This window comes from Dendroctonus ponderosae, unplaced genomic scaffold, assembly GCF_020466585.1.
Source record: "Dendroctonus ponderosae isolate FM_Combo_2020 unplaced genomic scaffold, Dpon_F_20191213v2 Dpon_F_20191213_7, whole genome shotgun sequence".
Lineage (NCBI taxonomy): Eukaryota > Metazoa > Arthropoda > Insecta > Coleoptera > Curculionidae > Dendroctonus > Dendroctonus ponderosae.
This window is the reverse complement of record NW_026018916.1, coordinates 5904577-5925115: the sequence shown is the minus strand read 5'-3', so window position 1 is coordinate 5925115 and position 20539 is coordinate 5904577. Positions and strand designations below refer to the sequence as shown.

Here is a 20539-nt window from a genome sequence, read left to right as displayed (position 1 = left end):
AGTATCTTTACACGCATACGAAATTTTTATTCTCATTGTCCATTGTCCAGTTTACATTTCATTAATTTTTCTGGATGAACGGCTAGCGGAAAGCAAAGTAGATAAAAAAGGGCCAACCCTAAAGTGCCGTACGGATTAGGTCTGCATTTTCAAACAAGACAAGGGTTGTACATCCCTTTTAAAGTATTAACATGAATTGTTTATAGGGCAGGTTTTTTTACGTCCGTCAAAGGCATTAAAGGGAAAGTAAAAATGTAATCCTTCGGCCGGTAGGATACACCTTTCACGTCGTAGAATACAAAGGGCAGGTTTGTTATTTTGATACACTTGGGCCGGTAATTTATGTCCTTTGCTGATATAATTGGCTATTTAACTTTAACATTGAAGCTGAGCAGGAGACGTTCAAACTGATATTATTAGTATTTTTTAGTTTTTCAGTTTTTAGGGTTGGTTCTAGTTCAAAATTAGCTATTGAATGTGAAAAATTAAACGTTACGGCCATTGAATTGCCATCACTATCTTCGAAATTTCAGAAGAATGTTTCCGTTTCTCGGCATCCGTTCACGACTTGGAATACCTAAATAATTCAGGAAAAGTCTCAAGCCAAGTACCCCATTACTTATTTATGCCGGTCGAATAAAAATTTCCTTTATTTCGCTGTGCCATTCTATTGCAGATTTATATTGACGTTCCATCATTATCTTCTAGTTTACTGGGCACATTTGCAAGCATTAGAGGATATTTAAATTGTGTATTCGTTCCGGGCGATTTTATTCGAGACCAAATTTGATTTTAAATTGGAGACGTTTTCCTCTCGATCACATACTTTTATAGCCTAAGATCTTTGATCATTTATTTGTTGCATTTCATTTATTGGAACTGCTACTGGCATAAATTACGGTCCAGCATGTTTATGGTTTGGCACAATTGCAATAAGAGTTTGTCTTCAAAGAGCGAAAGAAGTTCTTCAAATTGTAGTTCATGGTTACAGTTTTTTCATATTTCTTACTTGTATTTAAACATTTCCATTTTTATTTGACTATTTCGTCGTTTAGGAAAGATATTTTGAGAACGGGTTTCTCCTTTTTTGGCCTGTTCATCCAAAATATGTTTTATATTTAAAATTTCCAAGTAAAATTTGTGCGTTTTTAAAGAGATCTTCATCCCACCCTCGGTAAAATAAAAATAAAAAATTATTCGAAGAAATGGAAACCCAATTTGATATATTGAATTTTCTCAATTAGTTAATATTTTAGATTTTTTTACGCCTTTATTTAACTCGTCTGGATAAGAACAAGATACCTACATTTTATTAAGAAATCTGAAAAACGTATTTCCAGCGTCTTTTAATGGCCATTTCCCTGCTGTGTACCGTTTTTCTGATTGTTTGCATTGCTTCCTTCGACGCTAGGTTTAGAAATTGACTAATTATTCCAGCATTTTCTCTGTTGATCCCACTCGATACAAAAGACTTTTAATCTACGCATATTCAGAGCGTTTGGAAACTAAACCGGCGAACAATTCATTTGATCTCAAAAGCCGTATTCAAAAATCCTTCCTAGCAAAGGTTAAGCGTCTTGAAGATGGACTTTCAACACGTTTTTTTTTTCATTTTTTGGATTACCTTTTTCCCAGTGTTAAACTCAGGGTATGTGTTAACTCTTCAATTTTTTTGGAACATTTTACATCAAAACCAAGAACTCGAGAGAATTTTAGAGTAAAACGGTCTCTTATTTTGTGGGTCCAAGACGTGTCGTGATCAAGACGATTCTATTTGAAAATTTTCTGGTTTTAATTACCCGATCATTGCAAAATGAGAAAGTTTTTTGCATACTTGATTACAGAAAAGAGAGAGTTTTGTGAGTAAATTAGGAGTTTTCTATTAAAAAATATCACAGGAAATGACAATGAATTCAACGGAATCATACTTAAATTTTACTTTTATCCATAAAGTATAATGCTTTTCGCCGCACGCTAAATTCATTTTCCATACTCAACTATTAATGACTATTAAAATAGATAGATAATAACGCTTTGATTGCCTTTCCTTATCTTTGTTCTGTTCATAACTGAAAATTGTACTAACAAAAAATTAACCGATGGCTTTGAAACAATGGAAGGCAACCGTAGATGCCAAATTTAATATTTTTCAGGGAAAGTCAAATAGAAAATCGCTTTTTTAAGCTGCATTGAATGAGCACACAGTTTTGATTTATTTGGCAAATTTATCTAGGCAAAGCAATTAAATTAATAAATAAAAATAATGAGCAACTTAGGGTGCATGTAATTTCGATGCAGACAAATGTTATTTAGGCTCTCATTTAGGCCCATACGAGAGAAATTTATGATACAAATAAGATATTTCTTTAAGAAAAGTCTGAAGGCAGTAGAAATGAACGTAATTTTTTCACTTTGTGATGGAACCGAAGCTAAAGAAAAAAATGTTTGTTTATTTTCCTTGTTCTGGAAAATATTACTTTCAAACACAATTCTCTAGAGTTTGTTCTAGAATTCTAGTAAAGTATATCCGAATTTCACGCACGAATTGACTCGAATTAGCAGGCCTTTAACACAGAGCTTAGAATAGCCTCGCATTTCACAAGGCCTGAAGCAAGGCACATTGTCAGCTGCTGGCAACTGGAGAATAAAAGGATTTCCGTGTAGAATTATAATAGGATTTTCTCCCGTTTTGTCTTTAATTTTCGTGTCGAATTAGAGGCACGCAGAGCTAAATCTCCAAGGGCCTGAAAGTGAACAGGGAGAAATCATGTGCATCGTCGGTCTGTGGAATTTTTGCCACTAAAGCAAAATAATTTGGATTAAAAGCACAGCTTTTAAGATAATTGCTACTATTTGTTGAATAGCTATACTTAATATGCCTTAATAGGGGATAGGAATGGAAGCCCCGGAACTATGTGGTTTTTCTACAATATTATCTCGTTATGGGGACATTTAAATTTTAAAGTCAAGCAGGTGAAGTTATTGCTGCATACCTTGAATAGTTCGAAAGTACACCTTCTTCATTGATTCAAGACGCAAAACTCACTGGTTCTTCTTCACTTTACATGGGGTCGTCATAAAACTGACTTTTGATATATTTGTCGGCTAGTTTAATATCTTCCGATGAAAGGCTTTGAGGATCCATTGAAACAGCCAAATTAACACAACACTTCTCAAAATTTATCAGCATGTGTAACCTTCCTCAACTTCTTTTATATTTGCGTCAGATTCGTTAATTAGGGCACTTTCCAATATGTTCAAACAAACAACGGCCGAATGAATGACCGGACGCTACTAAAAATGTTTTTGAGTCTCAAAGATGAGCCGGGATCTCGTTAACATATACAACATTTGGGCTGTTTATTCCGAAACCGAATGCTAGTTTACAGTACTAACTCGCTACATATTCAGGTTGTTTTCGTATGCATGCTCCAGGTATACACGCAATTTTCTCCAATTGTACTATAGCAAATTGTTGTCCAGTTGTCTGAAAAATTAGCAAATTTTATTGATGATTCAACACATTTTCACTTCGGTTTCGCATAAGATCAGGCAGTTATAGAACTAACAAAGGGAGTTGTTGGGAAATAATTGAAACATTACAATAAATAATGAATGTTTGTTAAATGAGCAATAAATCTAGGGGACTGACACACTGATAATAAGATAATGTAACACTGTAAGTAATGAGGATTCAATTAATCAAATTGATAAAAAAGTTGATAAACACTTGGTTTCAGACATTAATTGTAGAAAGGACAATACAAACGCTTCAGGAAATGTATTGTAAAACGTACTCGATTTCGACTATGAATGATAAAATATATCTATTGAAAAATCGCTGGTTAACAAAGGCACAAATTTGCTTTAATATTTTGCCTTTTTTCATCAGCAGCATCTTGGATTTAATATATGAAGTAAGGCAAAGTCGTAAACAACTTTGTCCTGATTAAAGTGGGAAAAGGACTTTTTTGCTTTTCCAGCGAGGATTTTCCAGCTTGACGCCACAATTAGCTTCTGTATCCTAATGGCTTGACGGATAAAATTTTTAATAAAAAATATAATGGAATTTTATAAATCCTAAAGTTGACACCTGATCTGCATGTGTACATAAAGGGCTAATCGGCCGTAGATAATCGAAGCGAATTGCTCAACAAATAAGTACCACGATTTTAATATTTTTGTAATATAGCATCTGGGCCCTTTTTAAATAGTCTAAAAGCATTATTAATATCTAATATATATTCTCAAATATTCCAAGTCTATTTTTTTAAGCCAAGTTGGAACTGGAATTGGAACTGATTTTCTAAGGTTTCAACTGATGTACCATACTTTGTACAAAAGCGAGCAGATGCTGCTGAAATTGCAAAGTATTTCGGGAACTCCAGCCACATCTGATTATTGACCTAACAAATCAGGTTGTTTATATTTGTTAGTGATTCAGTGTGTGGACATTTTAATTGGCTTTTTAATTAAGAATCGATTCATTAAAGTGCAAAGCGATATAGCGCGAAATCATCTAATTTATCGACCTATTAAATTGCTTTTGTTAAATCGATATATTATATTTCCCTCGATCGAAATGGCAATTTTAAATTCAATTTTCAACCAGAGATTCGGATTACTTCCCCATGTGAGGGCTGCAATGTTATTAAGGCACGTCGGACCGGACTAGAGTCAACATTGCGGTCTGTTGGAGCTTCAGTTAAATATTTGCTTGTGTGGACAAGCCTATCGTGAAATTCTCCTGTTTGGCATTTGGAAAAGTCTCTAAGGCTTCAAATAAAGAGGCAAATTGATACATCATCATACATCAAAGAGCTTTAACTCAGGCTAAAGCGTTAGAAAGAGTTACAATGTTAACTAAAATTTAATGTACCCGTCTCGAATTTACCTATCGATCTGAATAAAACCCATTTTATATTTTGTTTAGTTTTGTCCCTTACATGTATGTTATAACCTTTTTAAAATATCCTCAACCACAAACCCTTCAGCTCTTTCAAGGCTGCTTTCGTTTCATTTACGGGGCGATAATAATATGCTTTGTTTTTTTATGAAAGGAATACCTTAGATTCTTAAAGGAAAACCGTAAGCAGGCTTTGCAATGCACTCAATTACTTTACTCACTTCTTGTCCATTAGCAAATTGCCTCTTCATAATGGATTAATTCTATCAACAAGCCATTCGGATATTGACGTGAAACTCGATCAAATTACACTAAGACCCACATTGCAAGCATTAACAGTAATTCCTGCAGTTTGACTATTTAGAGCCTCTTGACTCCTCTTGACTAAACTAAATTAACTTTATAAGAGCAGGAACTTCAAATTTCAGAGTTAGCCATGCAGGAACCGTCCACTTTGTGTTCTCTTTGATGGATTTAAAATTCCCTTAGTTTAATGCGCGGCAAGAAAATAGTTAAGATTCCACAACGAAAATTAGGACTGTTAGGCAAGTTGGTAATTGTTCAACAACTTAGTCGAAGGCTTTTAATTAATTAAGCGCCCTTTGTCTTGCGTCTCGATAGAATTTGTGTCTGTAATTATATATTCTGGGTTTGCTGTTCGGTTAATCGACTAAATATGTTCGATATCTTCCTATTTTATCCGAATTTAATTGTTGATTAAGTAATTTAAAATTTGTAGATATCCACGAGGCTGGCTCAGCCTCAGGTTGTCATCAGTTTGGATTTTTCTTTGCCATTGTCTTTGTTGCGTCAATTTTCTTGAATTCAGTTTCTTCTCTAGGTTTTTGTTTTGTTTTTCAGCTTTTCTTCTTTCGATTGAAGCGTTTTTTCTTGATTGCAGATTCATCTGAACTTATTTGTCAAATATTCAGACACAACAGCAACTTGTACTGGTTAACCAAAAATCATTGATTGAATTTAAAAAAATGTCATCAATAATACATTCCTAGTTTGATTATTATGTTCATTATGTTTAAATGTTAATTGATTAAATTCATAAAATCGGAGTAACTACAACTTTGATGTACTTATCAACCGCACAGATTTATGTATTTTAAATTCTGATGTATGATTGTTTGTTGAATATGTATTTTATTTATTTTTGTGGAAACAGAAAGTTGGCTTAAAAATGAGGCAAAGCGTGTAGAAGTCTAGTATAAAGTTAAATATTTCTCCTCCTTCTAGACCAAAATATTAAATAACGCAATCTGAAGAAAATCGAATTATACGATCTGTAAATTTCAGGTTGGTGTTTCGAGTTTCATTTGCATTTGCAACAGCATTTCCTCTCTTGAAAGCATTTTCCAGTGTGATGTTGGATGGTTTTGGCGATAGTGGTTTCCATTTCCTAATTTTTCTGTTTATAGTAAAGCTTAATATATTTTTTTAAAACCAATTCTTAACTGTAGATTTAACCTTTCAATTTTCTACTGATTTCAATTAGCCTTTCCGGTTTTACTACTGTCATTATTATACAATGTTTGTAAATGTTTCTTTCACTCTATTTTCTGTATTTTTGTGTGTGGAAGAATGTATTTGAAGAAAAATGGTTGAAAGAATGTTAAGAATGACACGGAACGAACCAAATTCAGAATTGGTTGGTTCGTTTTAAAATTCATGTTTTGTTTATAGTTTTTTTTCAGTAGTACTCGTGTCACGTTTTCAATCGCTTTTTTCAGAATAATTGTTGTTTTGTCTTTGGGCATACATTTTTTATTCTATTCCATTCAATACCTTGATTGATTTTTAGATTTTTTTAACTTGAATAAAGAAAATTGAACAGTATAAATTTCAACCTAAAAACTATTGATTATTTAAGAAGAATTATTAATATTAATAAAAATATTAATTAATTAAATTTTATTAATTACACATTTAAATTAACCCGAATAGGAAAACGATAAATGCTTTATCTTTTATATTAATTAATAGGGAACTTATCTTTAGCTATCGTTATTGAAAGGATTTCATTTAGTCACAATATAAGTTATAGCAGTTGCTTAATTTTAAGTTAATTTTAATATATTGGTGAGGAAAGTGCATTGTTCTTTATGCGAAAAAAGTGGAACATGTGCCAAAATAAATCTATTTGTTACCGTCCTTCCAACCTTCGATATTCTACTTGAATTATACTTGTTAACATTTATTTGCTGTTTCCTTCTGTCGTATGAGGCATTTCATACATAATCCCATTGCTGATAAGGTGTGAATAATGAGTTTCACACTTTGAACTGAGTTGAATAGAAGAAGCGGCGTTTCAGTTGCGTGTGTTCAGTATAAATCTGTGTTTTATGAGTTATACGTTTGTGCAAAATATAATTGTCTGTTTAAGAAGCAATTGAAAAATAATAATTCCTGCGTACCAATTAAAACAACTATCAATTTGGCTCTTTTCCTGCCATGCAGTTCTAGGAACGGTTCATTAGTTAATAAGATATTTCCTGCTGACATAAGTAAAGCTCGTCAGTTTTGGCTTAAAGACATTTTTTAAGCCCATTTGGTGTCGTTTAAGAACAACTTCTTGCTTAAAACTAGGATTAAACGCGATATTGATATATCCTGCTTTATTTTCTTCAACTTTCCTTTTAATTTCTAACAGCCATTTTTCAAGCAAACTACCATAAAGAAAAGGAACTGAATAAGTGAATAAAGTGGTTTATGAGTGAACTGAGACGGTTACCTAGAGCTGACTTGACGCCACTCCAAGCTTCTCTCACGTATGTGAAGATTCGCCTGGGAAGCGACCTTTTGGGCTTAGGTTCTTCCTCCTCCTCCTCCTCCTCGTCGGTGCTCTCCTGCAGCTTCGTAGAACAACCCTGTAATGGTTCGAGAGCGCCTGGGTGCTGATAACGTCCTCTGGAAATGACTGCAACTGTCGGCTGTTGCTCAGCGGTCCGGACAATTCGATTCCTGTTGATGCGTTGATCGTGTTGCTGATCATGCTGTTGTTGCACCATTGGGTACATTATGTGCCCGGCATTTTAAAGCCGAACATGCCCTTTTCGCGTCTATCTCACCTAGCGCATGATTGGCATAGCGGACTCCAAATTCAATGGCTGGGTGTTAGATGAGGAGGAGGAATTTGAGTAAATGTGTTGGTTAGTGCGGCTTTAGCGAGGACACCTGCAATTGAAAGGGGGCTTGTTAGTTTTGTTAGAGAGATTCGCCGGCAGTTTATAATTTATTAGATTCTTTCTCATTTGGCTGACAAAATCGACTTCTCTGTTTTATTTATCAGGCGAATATTTAGTGCACCAGCAGGCAAGTGGTGACTGGCGTACCGCATTGATTTAGCGCCGCAAGTCATGCAATTACACATTTATGCCGTAACCGTCTAGTCTAGTGAATATTAATGTCCATGAGAGGCAATTTATAAAATCCAGATCCTCGCTTCAATTTCCAAAGTTGGCCTTAATGCGGAAAACCTCTGCTTACTAATGCCGTGTAACTCTTGAATTAATTTCTGGGCCGTGAAGGGAAGAGATCGGATTGTTTTAAATTTGGATATTTAAGCAGAATTGGAGATATGAAATTTATGTTCTCGAGCTTAATCAAATAAAAATTGAGTTTTAGGGGACACAACCGCAACTTTCCCAATAACGTTCAGCCATAATGGGGTTTTCGGTTTCATAATCGCTTGTGGATTTTTGTCGATATATAAAAAGGATGAATTGCACTCTTGCAGATTGTTTGATCTGTCAACAAATACTTTCGCGCCGTTTGAGGTAACTGCACAAAAAAATCGTTCGGAGTTAAGTCTGGTGATCTAGGAGGCTATTCAATAGGTTCTCTCCTTTCTATACWCCGATTGAGAAAATTTTCGTACGAAAATTTACTCACAAAATCAGTATAGTGTGGAGAAGCACCATCTTCTTCGCCAAGAGAGCCAATTAATTTAAGAAATAGTGTTTTTTACTAAATTATTATCCAGATGGCACATTTTGTCTATCGAAATAATCTTCAAATAACTCTTGCACTGGAATAACTTTTTGGAGCTTTTTTGAGCTCTTGAAGTATTCGGTGAAAGACCAATAAGAAAATAATCCCTCCAAACTTATTTAATGTCTAACTGACCGAAATATTCCAAATAAATATCAAACCACCAAACTCTAATGAAAATAATAAAACGAGGTCTGTAATTATGACGAAATGAAGAGATTGTTCGCTGGCAGCCCTTGCTGAGCTTTGAATGCGGTAAATTATCTGTCACTCTCATTCGTAGTCAAAATTCGTTCAACAAAGGGATCTCCAGTCCAACCCTCCCGAAACATTGTCTCCAACTCGGGATTCATGCGTTGTTTTGTTTGATATTATTCAATCTCGCCGATTCTCGCTCGCCCCCCAAATTTTCTGCACTCCTGATGGATGCATTTCATGTTCTAACTTCATTTTAATAAATGAGTATATCAACATATATCAACTCCTTTTACTAAAGGAGGAGCCTGGGGAATATATCGAGGAAGAGCTGCAGAAAGTGCATTTTCTGGCCTATTACTTCTGGATATATGATGGTGTATGATTAATTCAGAGCAAATGTTATTTATGTGCTAGAAGGATTCGAAAGGGCTAAAATTTCTAGTTTAATTTCTCCACTCTATTTGCTCTGTTTTGTGATGCTGGCTTTTGGTGGAAGTGCACTTTTATGCGAATTGCATCTAAAAAGTGCATTCCGGGAAAATCTGGCGATTTTGCATACTAAAAGACTTCTGACTAGTTATTGCTGTAGCTGAATGTCGGTCGTTCTCCCAGTTAAATTATTTAAGACGGACATTTTTCATAGCGCAGCAAGGAAAGGTAAGAAAAGAGCGACTGATGAAAGTTTGATGCGATGCCGATTTGTTAATGTATTCAATTACAATTATTATTTCAATTATTGACATTATAAATATTTTTTCGCGAGCGTAAATGTAAATAGAGCAAATTAAACTTAAAGGAATTACAACATTTTTTAAAGTAATACAATTATTAAAGCTAAATCACTGGACAACAGCCGCTGCTCTCATTATAACCGTTGACTAGAGTTTAAGATATTTTACTCAAGCTCAACTCGAATCTAAACTGGGTTTGGTTCTTTCGTGAAACTAAAGTTCTTTCGTGAAACTTTGCAAACCCATGCCTATATAGAATTTTTATGTTGAAAACCATTTTATTACAAAACACCCGGCACGTGACCACGATTGACCGATAGAGAAACATTGATCGTTCATTAATCAAAGCGAGCAACAGAAATTGCTGTTATTAATTTGATACCAAAACAGATAACATAGAGCCCGCCAATATAAAGACTTTGGCATCTGACCATTCCTTTGTTATGTCGGTCATCATTCCTTAGGTAGTTATTTTCATTTAGTTTCAGTAGGAAACAAAGCTGCCTCAATTTCTAGCCCTGGACAAGCTAGCAAACGCATTTATCATTGTTTCTATGATGTTTTTCTTCCTTTTCGGGAATGAGAAATAGTGATAAATGCCGTAAGTAGCCTTTCCAGAACTTGCATTAGGAGCTGTATTTTACACTGAAAATACGACCTCTACTGCTGCCTAAATGATTTGAACCGTTTTTCGACTTTTGGATTAGATGAACTGGACTATCCTAGTCTGTTAAAGTTTGGTTAGTAAAAGCCTCCAAACTCTATTGCTTGGCTCTTAAACTCTTGGCAAATATCTCAAATTATAGATATCGCTTTTGCTGAATCATTTGCACCGCAAATTGTCTCAATTTCTTGTAAAAAGTCGGCCAAACTTCGACACAATCTAGACCGCAACTTGAAAGACATCGACTTTAACAGAAGTCTACGTTTCGAGAAAGAACTTTACGCCTTGGTCCAATACGCCATTAAAACAAGGAAGACAAAAGGGGGAACTGACAGATTAATCGACACCTTCGAGAAAAAGGGGTCTCCATGTCTGGACCTGAGGACCGTTGTAAGAAATGACAGTTTGAAGAGGCGTAGGGCCCGATCTTTATACGTACCTACATCTTTTATATTGTTTTGGACATAGTCAATTACCTGGAAACTTTATTACGGAAATCTGCTTTCAAATTTCTGGATGCGAATTTTATAAATGGAGCGAAAGGACATTTGATTTATTAGAAATGTTGTTGACTTCATGAAAAGTAGGTCGGTTTTGAGAGCTATGAGAAGAGGTTAGCTTCGAGGCACTTCCCAAGATGCGAAATATGCCAGAAAATAAAATAAAAATTCGATTGGCTGGAAGCCTGACAAACTTAATAGTTTCAAGCATTGGCATCAAATCAAATCGATTGCCTAATTAGGAAAATTGAAAACCTGAATGTATGCAATTGGACAAAATTAATTTATCTGTCCGTTTGCGTGTTTTTTAAAGTAATATAAAACAATTTACCTGAACATTTGACCGAGAAAGCAATTTGGCACTAATTCAAACCAACTATTTGCAAATCAAAAAGATAAATAAGCTGGATGCGTTGCATCAAATGTAAATAAACATGATATTGGTGGCTCTTTATTGCCTCGATTTTCGAACATAAACTATGCTAATTAACTAAATAAATATTCATTACGGAAGCGAAACTGAATCGAGGACAATGAGAGCTTAAAATGTTCGGCGAAATTGCCTTTTCTTAATCGGTTTCTGGTTCACATGGCCAATTTTAGCTGTTGGTATAATTGGAATTTGTAAATGTGCAAACTCTCGAGATTGTAGATGTTTGTTGATACCTTTATTAACGTTTCATACGCACGCGGGACACTGAATCGATAGAAATTGCTGAAAAATTCCATACACAAACCGAGCATTTGCGGCAAAATGGCAAATTCCTGTTGCATCGACACTGCTGTTAATTACGAGCTTGTAACCTCTAGAAGTTCCCTGGAGACCAATTTCAAAATTAAGCTTGTAGCTACAAGACATTAAGGCTCTGGAGACAAAGACATTTGCTGGCAACGATTTAATGTTGTTACATTGGGCACAAACGGAATTCCAAATTATATTCATATATCTTAAGCTGTCCGACTACCCGTCGCTCCTTATGATCACATCGTCGTCTTTTAGCCATGTAAAGTCGGCTTAGTTATCCGAAAACTTGGCAAATCCCCCTTAATCCTCCAGTGGAAAATTAATTTTCTCTGCCAAATTTACACGTTATTAAAACCGAGATTTCCCTCTCAGTTGACACAATTTGTAAATAGAGGCTCGGTAATATCATATAAATCCCGTTCGTTCCATGCATAATTGAAATAAACCAGCATCGTTATGGACGAGCAAACAGTCGGTTATACTGGTAGGCACCCCCGTAAAATTCAAAGAAGGAATAAGAGTTTTTTCCTGTACTTTTTGCAACCCTAAACAAAAGCGGCTGGGCGACAAAGACCTGATTTGGCAGTCAATATTTCAAACGATCACTTTCGGGTTGTCTCTATCTTTCAGTAGCTCTCTACGCATTTCGAAGCTGATAGTCTAGTGGGAAAACACCTAAGTGAAAAAGTTTACCCCCATTAATATTGGGACGCGGTTTGAGATTTCCTTTAGGGAATTTTCGCAAAATTGTCAATATTATTTTGTTAAGATGCAAAGTTTCTGAACAATTTTCGTCGAATTTTTTGGTGCATTTAATTGTTCCTAAGGCGTGGTGCATTAATTGCGCTTAAGGCGACAACGTCTGGTAGTAAATCTGCAAATTTTCGTTTCACTATTTGGCGGATTTTTTTTATTTCAACCTGTGCATGTCTGAATTGAAGTGGCTGCAGCAAAAATTGGAAAGTTCGGATCGTTTCCTAAAAAAAAGGCAATATGCTTTGTTCTCTTATTCGAAAGCTTTCAAGCCGGCCAATTTGATTGAATCAAAGCTTTTTCCTTCAGTTTTTATGCAGGTAGAAGGAATAATTCGTATTCTTTTTCAAACATTTTCTCTAACAAAGTTTTGAATGTATGTGGATCGAGCCGTTCCAAATCCGGACTTCTTTCAATTCAAATTCATAGCGAAGAATGTTTCATGTCAACATTTGAAATTTAAAAGAAAAAACGGCTGTTAAGAATAGAATTGTTGCTTGAATTATTGGAGCATTTGAAGTTGAGCCCAGTAAAAATTATGATTCCAAGGCACTTTCCATCTTCACGAAACTTCAGTCTGCAGCGATATATTTGCCTTCAAAATAAAAATAAATCTTCCCTTAACGAGGAATTTTGTTGTATTCTAGAATGAACTTTTGAAAGGAAAGTAATAAATCTTGGTACCAAGTTAGCAGTCCAAGTAACCAAAATACCGGTTATCGAAATTCAATTCAAGACTATCCGAGCACATTCACGATAAAACTCCTAGAAATTGTATACGGGGATTCATCAATCTTCCCCATTTCGCTCTTCGCTGAAGTAAATTGGCTTTTTAATAGATTTTTTCGCGATATTAGTTTTGCAGACAATTTACGAAGTGCCCAGTACATTTAGGAACTTTCAGGTAAATTGGAGTTAACTAATTTGGATAGTGGTCGTCCGTATGTTGGGTTTTCGGGCATTTTTTGCGGATTTCAATTAACCGCCACATACTTTCAATCAGATCACATTGATTCGAAGCGATTCCATAGTTTTAAGCTTTCATGCACTGGTTTACCTTTGTGTTCGCATCAAGCTAAGCTTTCCAGCTCGTAACTCACTTTTACGTATTGCGATATGATACGGTTTTCCCGGTTCGGTGTTTACATTGTGTCCCATTTTCCGGGTTTACATTTTTAAGGTAAGTGAAGTGAAAAATAGACAAGCTCCTGTTGACATTTCCAGAGAAGTTCGGAAAACAGGCGGACGGGAAAACAAAACAAAACCGTATTCGGAAAGTGGTTATTCCTTAATAGGGCATACGTTGAGGTTTATCCATGAACGCGGAATTTGCTTCCGGTACAACGGGTCTTTGAATAGGCACGACAAATTGGATTAAAATTCATCAATCCATGTGCTTGTTAGTTTATTAACCAAGCAGATAATGTATTAAAATCGCAACCCCCAAGAACCTATTAAGGCTACACCCTTGTCACTCCGGCACACTAAAGATCTTGTTCTAGCTACTCAGACTATTGAAAACAAGATCTCCTTTTCAGCGCTTGTCATTTTCTGTCTTGATTTATCGTCTTTCCATTTAGCGAATCTATCGTATGGTTAATCAATAATGGGGCTCTTGCCATTTATAGAGGGTACACGTCACAACTAACCACATCATTCTGGATCTGGAGTAGCAGTAACAAGTTGCTCTATGCGTTAGCTTGATTATTCCTTGCGCTGTTATTTCATCTTTTATACGAGATATTATAAACTATATCAGGGAGCAGAGCTGTTGCACACTGCAAGCTGCAGGCTGTTTTTCGTTAACTTTATTATTTTTTCATTAAATTTCGCTGCTAGTGAAACATTAATTAGTGCCGACTCTATGTAGGTTAAAAATGACGCTTTTACTCACCGGAAGTTCGGTTCTCATATTCAGCAGTTGGCTTTATGATTTTTAAAACTTTGCATTAGCAGGACATATTGAACTCTTTCCACTTACGCTAAATTTGATTCCTCTAATATGCGTCCATAATGTCAAGTTTTTCGTCCAAGTGATAATCTCCCAAATAATCCGATGCAAACCCAGACTCCGCTGCAAGTTTCATAATTTATGGAAAATTATCTAGATATCTATACTAATCTAAATTATCTATTAAACAGTTGTGAGCCTCCAAAGTTGGTGGCGTGAGTGTTAGTGTGTTACTGGTATGGATGAATTTGGCAGATTCGTTTGCTCTTGATTTCTACGGTTGGTGACATTCATATAAAGTCTCGTTTTTTGCAAGAAAGTTGGTAAGCCCGGAAAACTTTTCAACTTTCAGAAAGTTGATACTTCAATTGCCTTCAGTTGCCTTCAATTTCACTACAGTAGCTACGATTATGTGAATCATTAGCTAAGTTTAGGTTAATCATTCTTATTTCTGAATCCTAAAAACTCCAGTACTTTCTGCGTTTTTTTCTATTTTTCTAATCCGTAACCATTACTTGCACAATATTCGAACGCAGAAAATCCGTGCTTTTTAAACCAGGATTTTTTTTTCTAAAATGCCACTCTGCGTAATTATTTACGTCCTTTTAAGCCTGATTACACTGATGGCTGTTGCAACAACTGTTGAGAGCACATTCAGAATCTGGTTTGAAAACTTTGATATCCAGTTGAATAAATTGGCAATTAGATCGTTGCCTCAGAACTCCTCTGAAGAAAAAATAAAATAATTTTTCCTAACAGAACATGATTCTCGATCTTAAACTTTACCATAGTCTTTTCGATTGTAAAGAAACACCACTTACTAAAACAGCTTATTTAATTAAAAAATCAATAACATTTCAACTTATAGATACAAGACTCATAATTATTTGTTCTTATTTGAAAACAGAAACAGCTCCAGTCCTCACAATCTGCCTGTGTAACAAAGGCAAAATTTATTTCGCATCTTCAGTTGATAATAAATAAATATTAAAATGGCTGATTTTTGTGGTGGCAAACCTGCAGTCAAATTGGGAAGAAATTGGAAGAAAAAGATGAGGATTTGATACAGTGATTGCGGTGAAAATATAAGCAAAATAAACCGTTGTGCTCCCACTATATTATAATAGAAACTGTCAACACTCGCTAAGAAATCAGATAAATAATTTTAGTATTCTTCCACACTTACGCGGATGATAACAATTTGAAGAAAGACATACATTAACAACATCAAATTTGCGCTTTTTTGCAAATTTGCATCAAAGTACTAGAAAAGAACGACAATTATTGCGTCACTGCCAAAAAGCTTGAGGCAGACTATACTTCTGTGTTTCACCCTCGATCCACTCCGCTAAAAATCAATAAAACAATCTAAATAAATAAGTTGGTAATCCGATCCATTAACGTTTGCAGATAATCGCCCCATTATAGCCGCGCTCCTTCTAAATATTTTTTAATTAACATCTCGCCAATAAATGCAACTGTTGCCAGTAAGAGTCCAGCAATGAATAAAATAAATACGCCTACAAAATGATGAAATTTCAACACGGTGTCTGCAGCTTGAATTTTCGATCGTTTAGAAGGAATGTGTGCGGCCACCCCAAATTCTCTTACCCGCATAGATAATACTTTAATGCGATCTAGGAAAGGCGATCGATGTTTGCAAATGAAGGCACCTAAAGCTGGCTGGACAGTTTCCTCCATTATCGTATAATGGAATTCCTCGTGGATGTCAGCGAAATAATGGACGAATTTGTGAGCGACGGTATAAGGAGCTAGAAACACTGCATCTGCTTTATTGGTCAACAGCTTCTCCTTCCAGGCAGATTTTTTAATGATCTCATATGGTAATTCCACCTGAATATAATCGGTTGCAAGCAACGGTAGGCGGGTGTGGTTGAGGTCTTTTAAGGTTCGAATTCTCTCCCCTTGATTTCGAGCTAAAATGGCTTGAAGTGTTAAATAGTCGTAGGTAATTGTTAGGAGCAATCCCGCAAAAAGCCAACTTCCACGGATTATGGATCTTTTTTTCAACAGCTCTGGCACGGGAAGCCGTATTAAAACCTTCAAAAATGAAAAGTATTTCCATTCCTGTGGCTTTTTTTCTAACGATAAATGCTTATCCAAAAACACCATCACAGCAGTACCAAGGACTGAACAACCCACGACTTTTAGGTTCAGTAAATACACAACATGGTACCAAACAGAGTCGGGTTTTGGCGTTGGAACTAGAGCTACGAAATTGTTGACCATATGAGGAAATGTGATATGCGTGCAGTTAAGAAAGGCTTCATCATGTCGATCCGTGTTAAGGCCTACCGCTTCAGTTACAACAGTAAATTGCTCGTTTGAGTAGCAGATTTTCCAAAGAACGTTTTTTATAGTACTGTCGTCCTCATTCATTTCAATCACGTCCAGCGACAAATCCATCTCAGTTTCAAGGGATTTTAGAAAATTTCGGTCAAAACTGTAAACGTATTCGTTTTTCAGTCGGAAGTACTGGGAGTAGGTCAGGACCTTGATGGGGTATTGCCGAAGATTTTTAAGTTTATCTGGGAATTCTTCAAAGTCCTCTGGAAGAGAAGATGCGAAAGACCTCGTGGTGAGGGTGTTAGTAAACGGGTTTAAACTAGCCTCCCTGAGGGTGTTATTGAAGTACAAAATGACTACATTTAAAATTCTGAAGCGCCACAAAACGCCTAAGATTTCCTTCAGAAAGTTCTGGTCTCTCACCTTGCCACATAAGCAAAGCCGATACTTTCCAGTATTATGAAAAAATCCGGAATCCAACAAAGTGCTAATAACCCTCTCGTAGCTGCTGCTGCTGTTGTTCACGTAAATCATAGTGATGGTACTGGAGGTATCACGAAGGACATTAGTGTTATTCGGACTTGCCATCATCTGAACACATTTGGCCTTTCTGAAAATATAGTTGTATCTATTCGCACATACTCGATCCAAGTCACTGATCAAATTATTGCAAGTCGACTGCCGATAGTTTTCCCGAGAATATTTTGCAAAGTTGTCCATACTTTTTCGCATCTTTTCGTGCCAGTTTTCAATGTGTAACATTGCTGCAACTACAGTGACACCGAACAGAACGAGAACGTTCATTTCAGTTGAAATATCGAAACAAAACTGTCGACCGATCAGCAGTTTAATTAACTAAATGCAGGCGTTAATGGAAATTTGTTTGTGTGTTTTTTTTAATATGGGTTAGAATAACGTTTACCTTATTGAAGCACAATAATGCATATGACAATATTTTTCATTCTTCGTGTGCTATATTGAATGGTTAGAGTATGTTAATGGAGTTTTTGGTATTTTCAGGCAATTGCCCACTTTTAGAAGTGTAAGCCACGTTCAGGTATGAAAACGACGTAGTCCTTATTGGGTGAGTTTTTATCACTATCGATTTATTACATTCGCTTGTAATTTTTGATTTATTGGTAAACACTCCCTTGAGTCCAAAAGTATACTTTCTTAAACTTAGAAATGGAAATGTAGGTGAAAAAACAAGGCAAACGCAAAAGATGTACTTGACATGATTGTTATTATGATTAATCCACCTGCACATCTAAGGATCTACATTATAAAGCCTGAAACAAACATGCATTGAAATGTTTATAATTTTTCTTTCAAATGTCCATCTAACCTGCTTACCCAAAAATGTTTTTACCTGCCTGTGTAATTTTGCGATAAAAACCAAACATTTACTTCGGGATAGTTTTTGTTATACAGCACGCTAAAGTTTTAATTTACCGACCAACGGAAACCATCAATTTACTGGCGATGAAATCGCCAGTGAATTAATTAAGGACCTTACGGAAGACGAAGAAGTAACTCACCTTTTATAATACATTGTCTAGTTCCGTTTGTGATAAGCTTTTCTACAAATATCTGGAAATAAATAACTTTCCTTGTTGGTATTTAGGTAAAAGTTGCTACAAAATTTTTCGATTATCTTAGCTAAAAGCTCGAAATGAATGTAAATATTTTTTTAACACGAAAATCCTTACAGATCTAAAATCAATTAAGCGATAATAAACTGAGTGCCGAAATAAACCTTCGAATTAACAACAGGTTGTTAAATTAGTGACTGCAAAACATAAGCCTGTGATTGTCCATTATGTGGTAATAAAGTTTTTTGGGCATTCTAGCTGCTAAACTCGACCGTGTATGCGGGATTTTCCCTGCTTAATTAAGTTCCAGGTAGACCCTAATTAGTTTTCATGCTGGTTGAAATGGATTTCTGGACTACTGAACTGTTAAGTCAAGATATGTTTTAATCCTGAATAAACTGCCTTTGGGTGCGGATTGTTAATTAAACTATTTCCTTAGTTTGGCACCACTAATGGAGATTTAGTCCAGTGGAAAACTTGGTTGTCCATTGAAAGTGTTGCTGATTTGTTTTGCAAGCAATCAAATCTTTTATTTTTTGCTAAACTGAATGATTGATTTAGCAAGTGGGTAATCTACACAGCTGCAATTAAGTAGAACAATAATTTTGATGCTAAATAATAATTTAATATAAAATATGAAACTTCTATAGATTTATCGGTAAACATAACTCATATAGAAACGGGGAAACTTTCCTTGACAGTTTGCATTGTGAGTGAACCAATTTATTAACCTAATTACATTTAACAGTGTACATATAATTTATAGTTTAGCTTTATGTTAAAATACACTTTGTGTGCTTCCAACTTTAATTATGATACTTGTTTCTGCTAGTACATGTGTTATTTTGCGCGATTACCCTAAAACAGGCCGCGAATAGGACTGGAATATTCAGAACTTTGCTAATGAACTTATGAAGGTTTGCCCTTAATGTTGTTAATTTATAAACGATAGAATTCGGCTGATAAGTTCGGTTACTAGCAAACACAACATTTTTTGCCGAAAGTTTAGTGTTCTGTAATGTTTGGGTGATTTTGAGCTGATTCAACCACCAGGTGGGATTTTATTAGAGTTATTCTTCTTGTTGGTATCCATTTTTGCTATGCATTTGAGCAAAACTATTTAAACGAGCTTGTTGTTCAAAAACTTCTCAACTGAATATGAATTTAAAAACAAATTTTACTTGGAGAAAAGCCTTTGGCGTATACTGTTTTTATTTTCTCGGACGCTATTAATTTTTTGAACAAAAAATGGTGCATACGAGCAGGTAGGTAAACGTAGAGGGTGTTTTTTGTTAGGAACTAAACGTACAACCGTAAAGTTATTTTTATTCGCCGAAAAGACAGTGTCGTACTTTGTTCTCTTTCTGGAAAGCATGTGCACCTTAAGTCTTAAATATTGTGGTAAACGTATTGCGATATCGTTTCTGCTTTATATTTTTTAGTTTGATATATGGATACTGCTTTTGGGAAATGTGTTCTATGAATTCCGCTGCTTCAGAATATTTAAAATACGTTTTTAGGTTTAATTTAAATTAATTCCTGCATGTATTACAATTTTATACAAACATTCCATTTCCAAGTTTATTTGCGTGCTAATTAAACTTGTAAACTCTCAATGCAAAACATCACATTGAAGTCGGAATTTTCAGCCATCAATAAAGTCTAGAAACAAATAAAAATAAATATTCAACATTTTTTATTCAATAAAGTCGCTCGAGAATTATTCGAAGAATTGCCTCGACTTTTGATCACCCTGTGTGGGTACGAATGGGACGCGACTCCTTTATGTGAAATAAAAATTTCATAAAATACACCTTCCAAAAGACACTCTTTTTATAAGAGAAGCTTTTTGGATTAAAGCGTAAGAATTCGCTACTTTACTTTACAATTTTATCAGTACCGGTAATTTTCTTCAAAGCTATATATTTCTGCTATAAATTCCATAATTATATGACTTTTCTTCCTATGTTTTTGAGTTATTTCCTTATTATGCTTCTTCTAGCCTTTTATCTACGCGACCTGCATTCAGCCATTATAAGTTTTCAAATTAGTTACTTGCTTATTTTAAATATTTATTGGGATTAACCGAAAGCATCCCTATTGCCCAAACAAACCAAACTTTTTTCAGCGCTATTGCGTCCGCAAAATCAAAAGTCGGAAGCATTTTCACGAGAATTTTCATCAAAATTCTAA

General features: G+C 35.2%; 1 protein-coding gene across 4 annotated transcripts in view; it reads right to left on the bottom strand.

Moving 5' to 3' along the window:
* Positions 1–20539, bottom strand: part of LOC109539750 (Kv channel-interacting protein 4) — a 97580-nt gene that overhangs the window by 20225 nt on the left and 56816 nt on the right. For 2 of the 4 annotated variants that reach the window (XM_048668232.1, XM_019907727.2), the window contains exon 2: positions 7647–8089. The exons of 1 other annotated variant lie outside the window; for it this stretch is intronic. In XM_048668232.1, coding sequence (XP_048524189.1) covers positions 7647–7932 — 286 coding nt within the window. In that variant the 5' untranslated portion in view covers positions 7933–8089. Of the gene's footprint in view, positions 1–2993; positions 3452–7646; positions 8090–20539 lie in introns of those variants that run through there. One more of the 4 variants, XM_019907730.2, reaches the window with a different exon arrangement.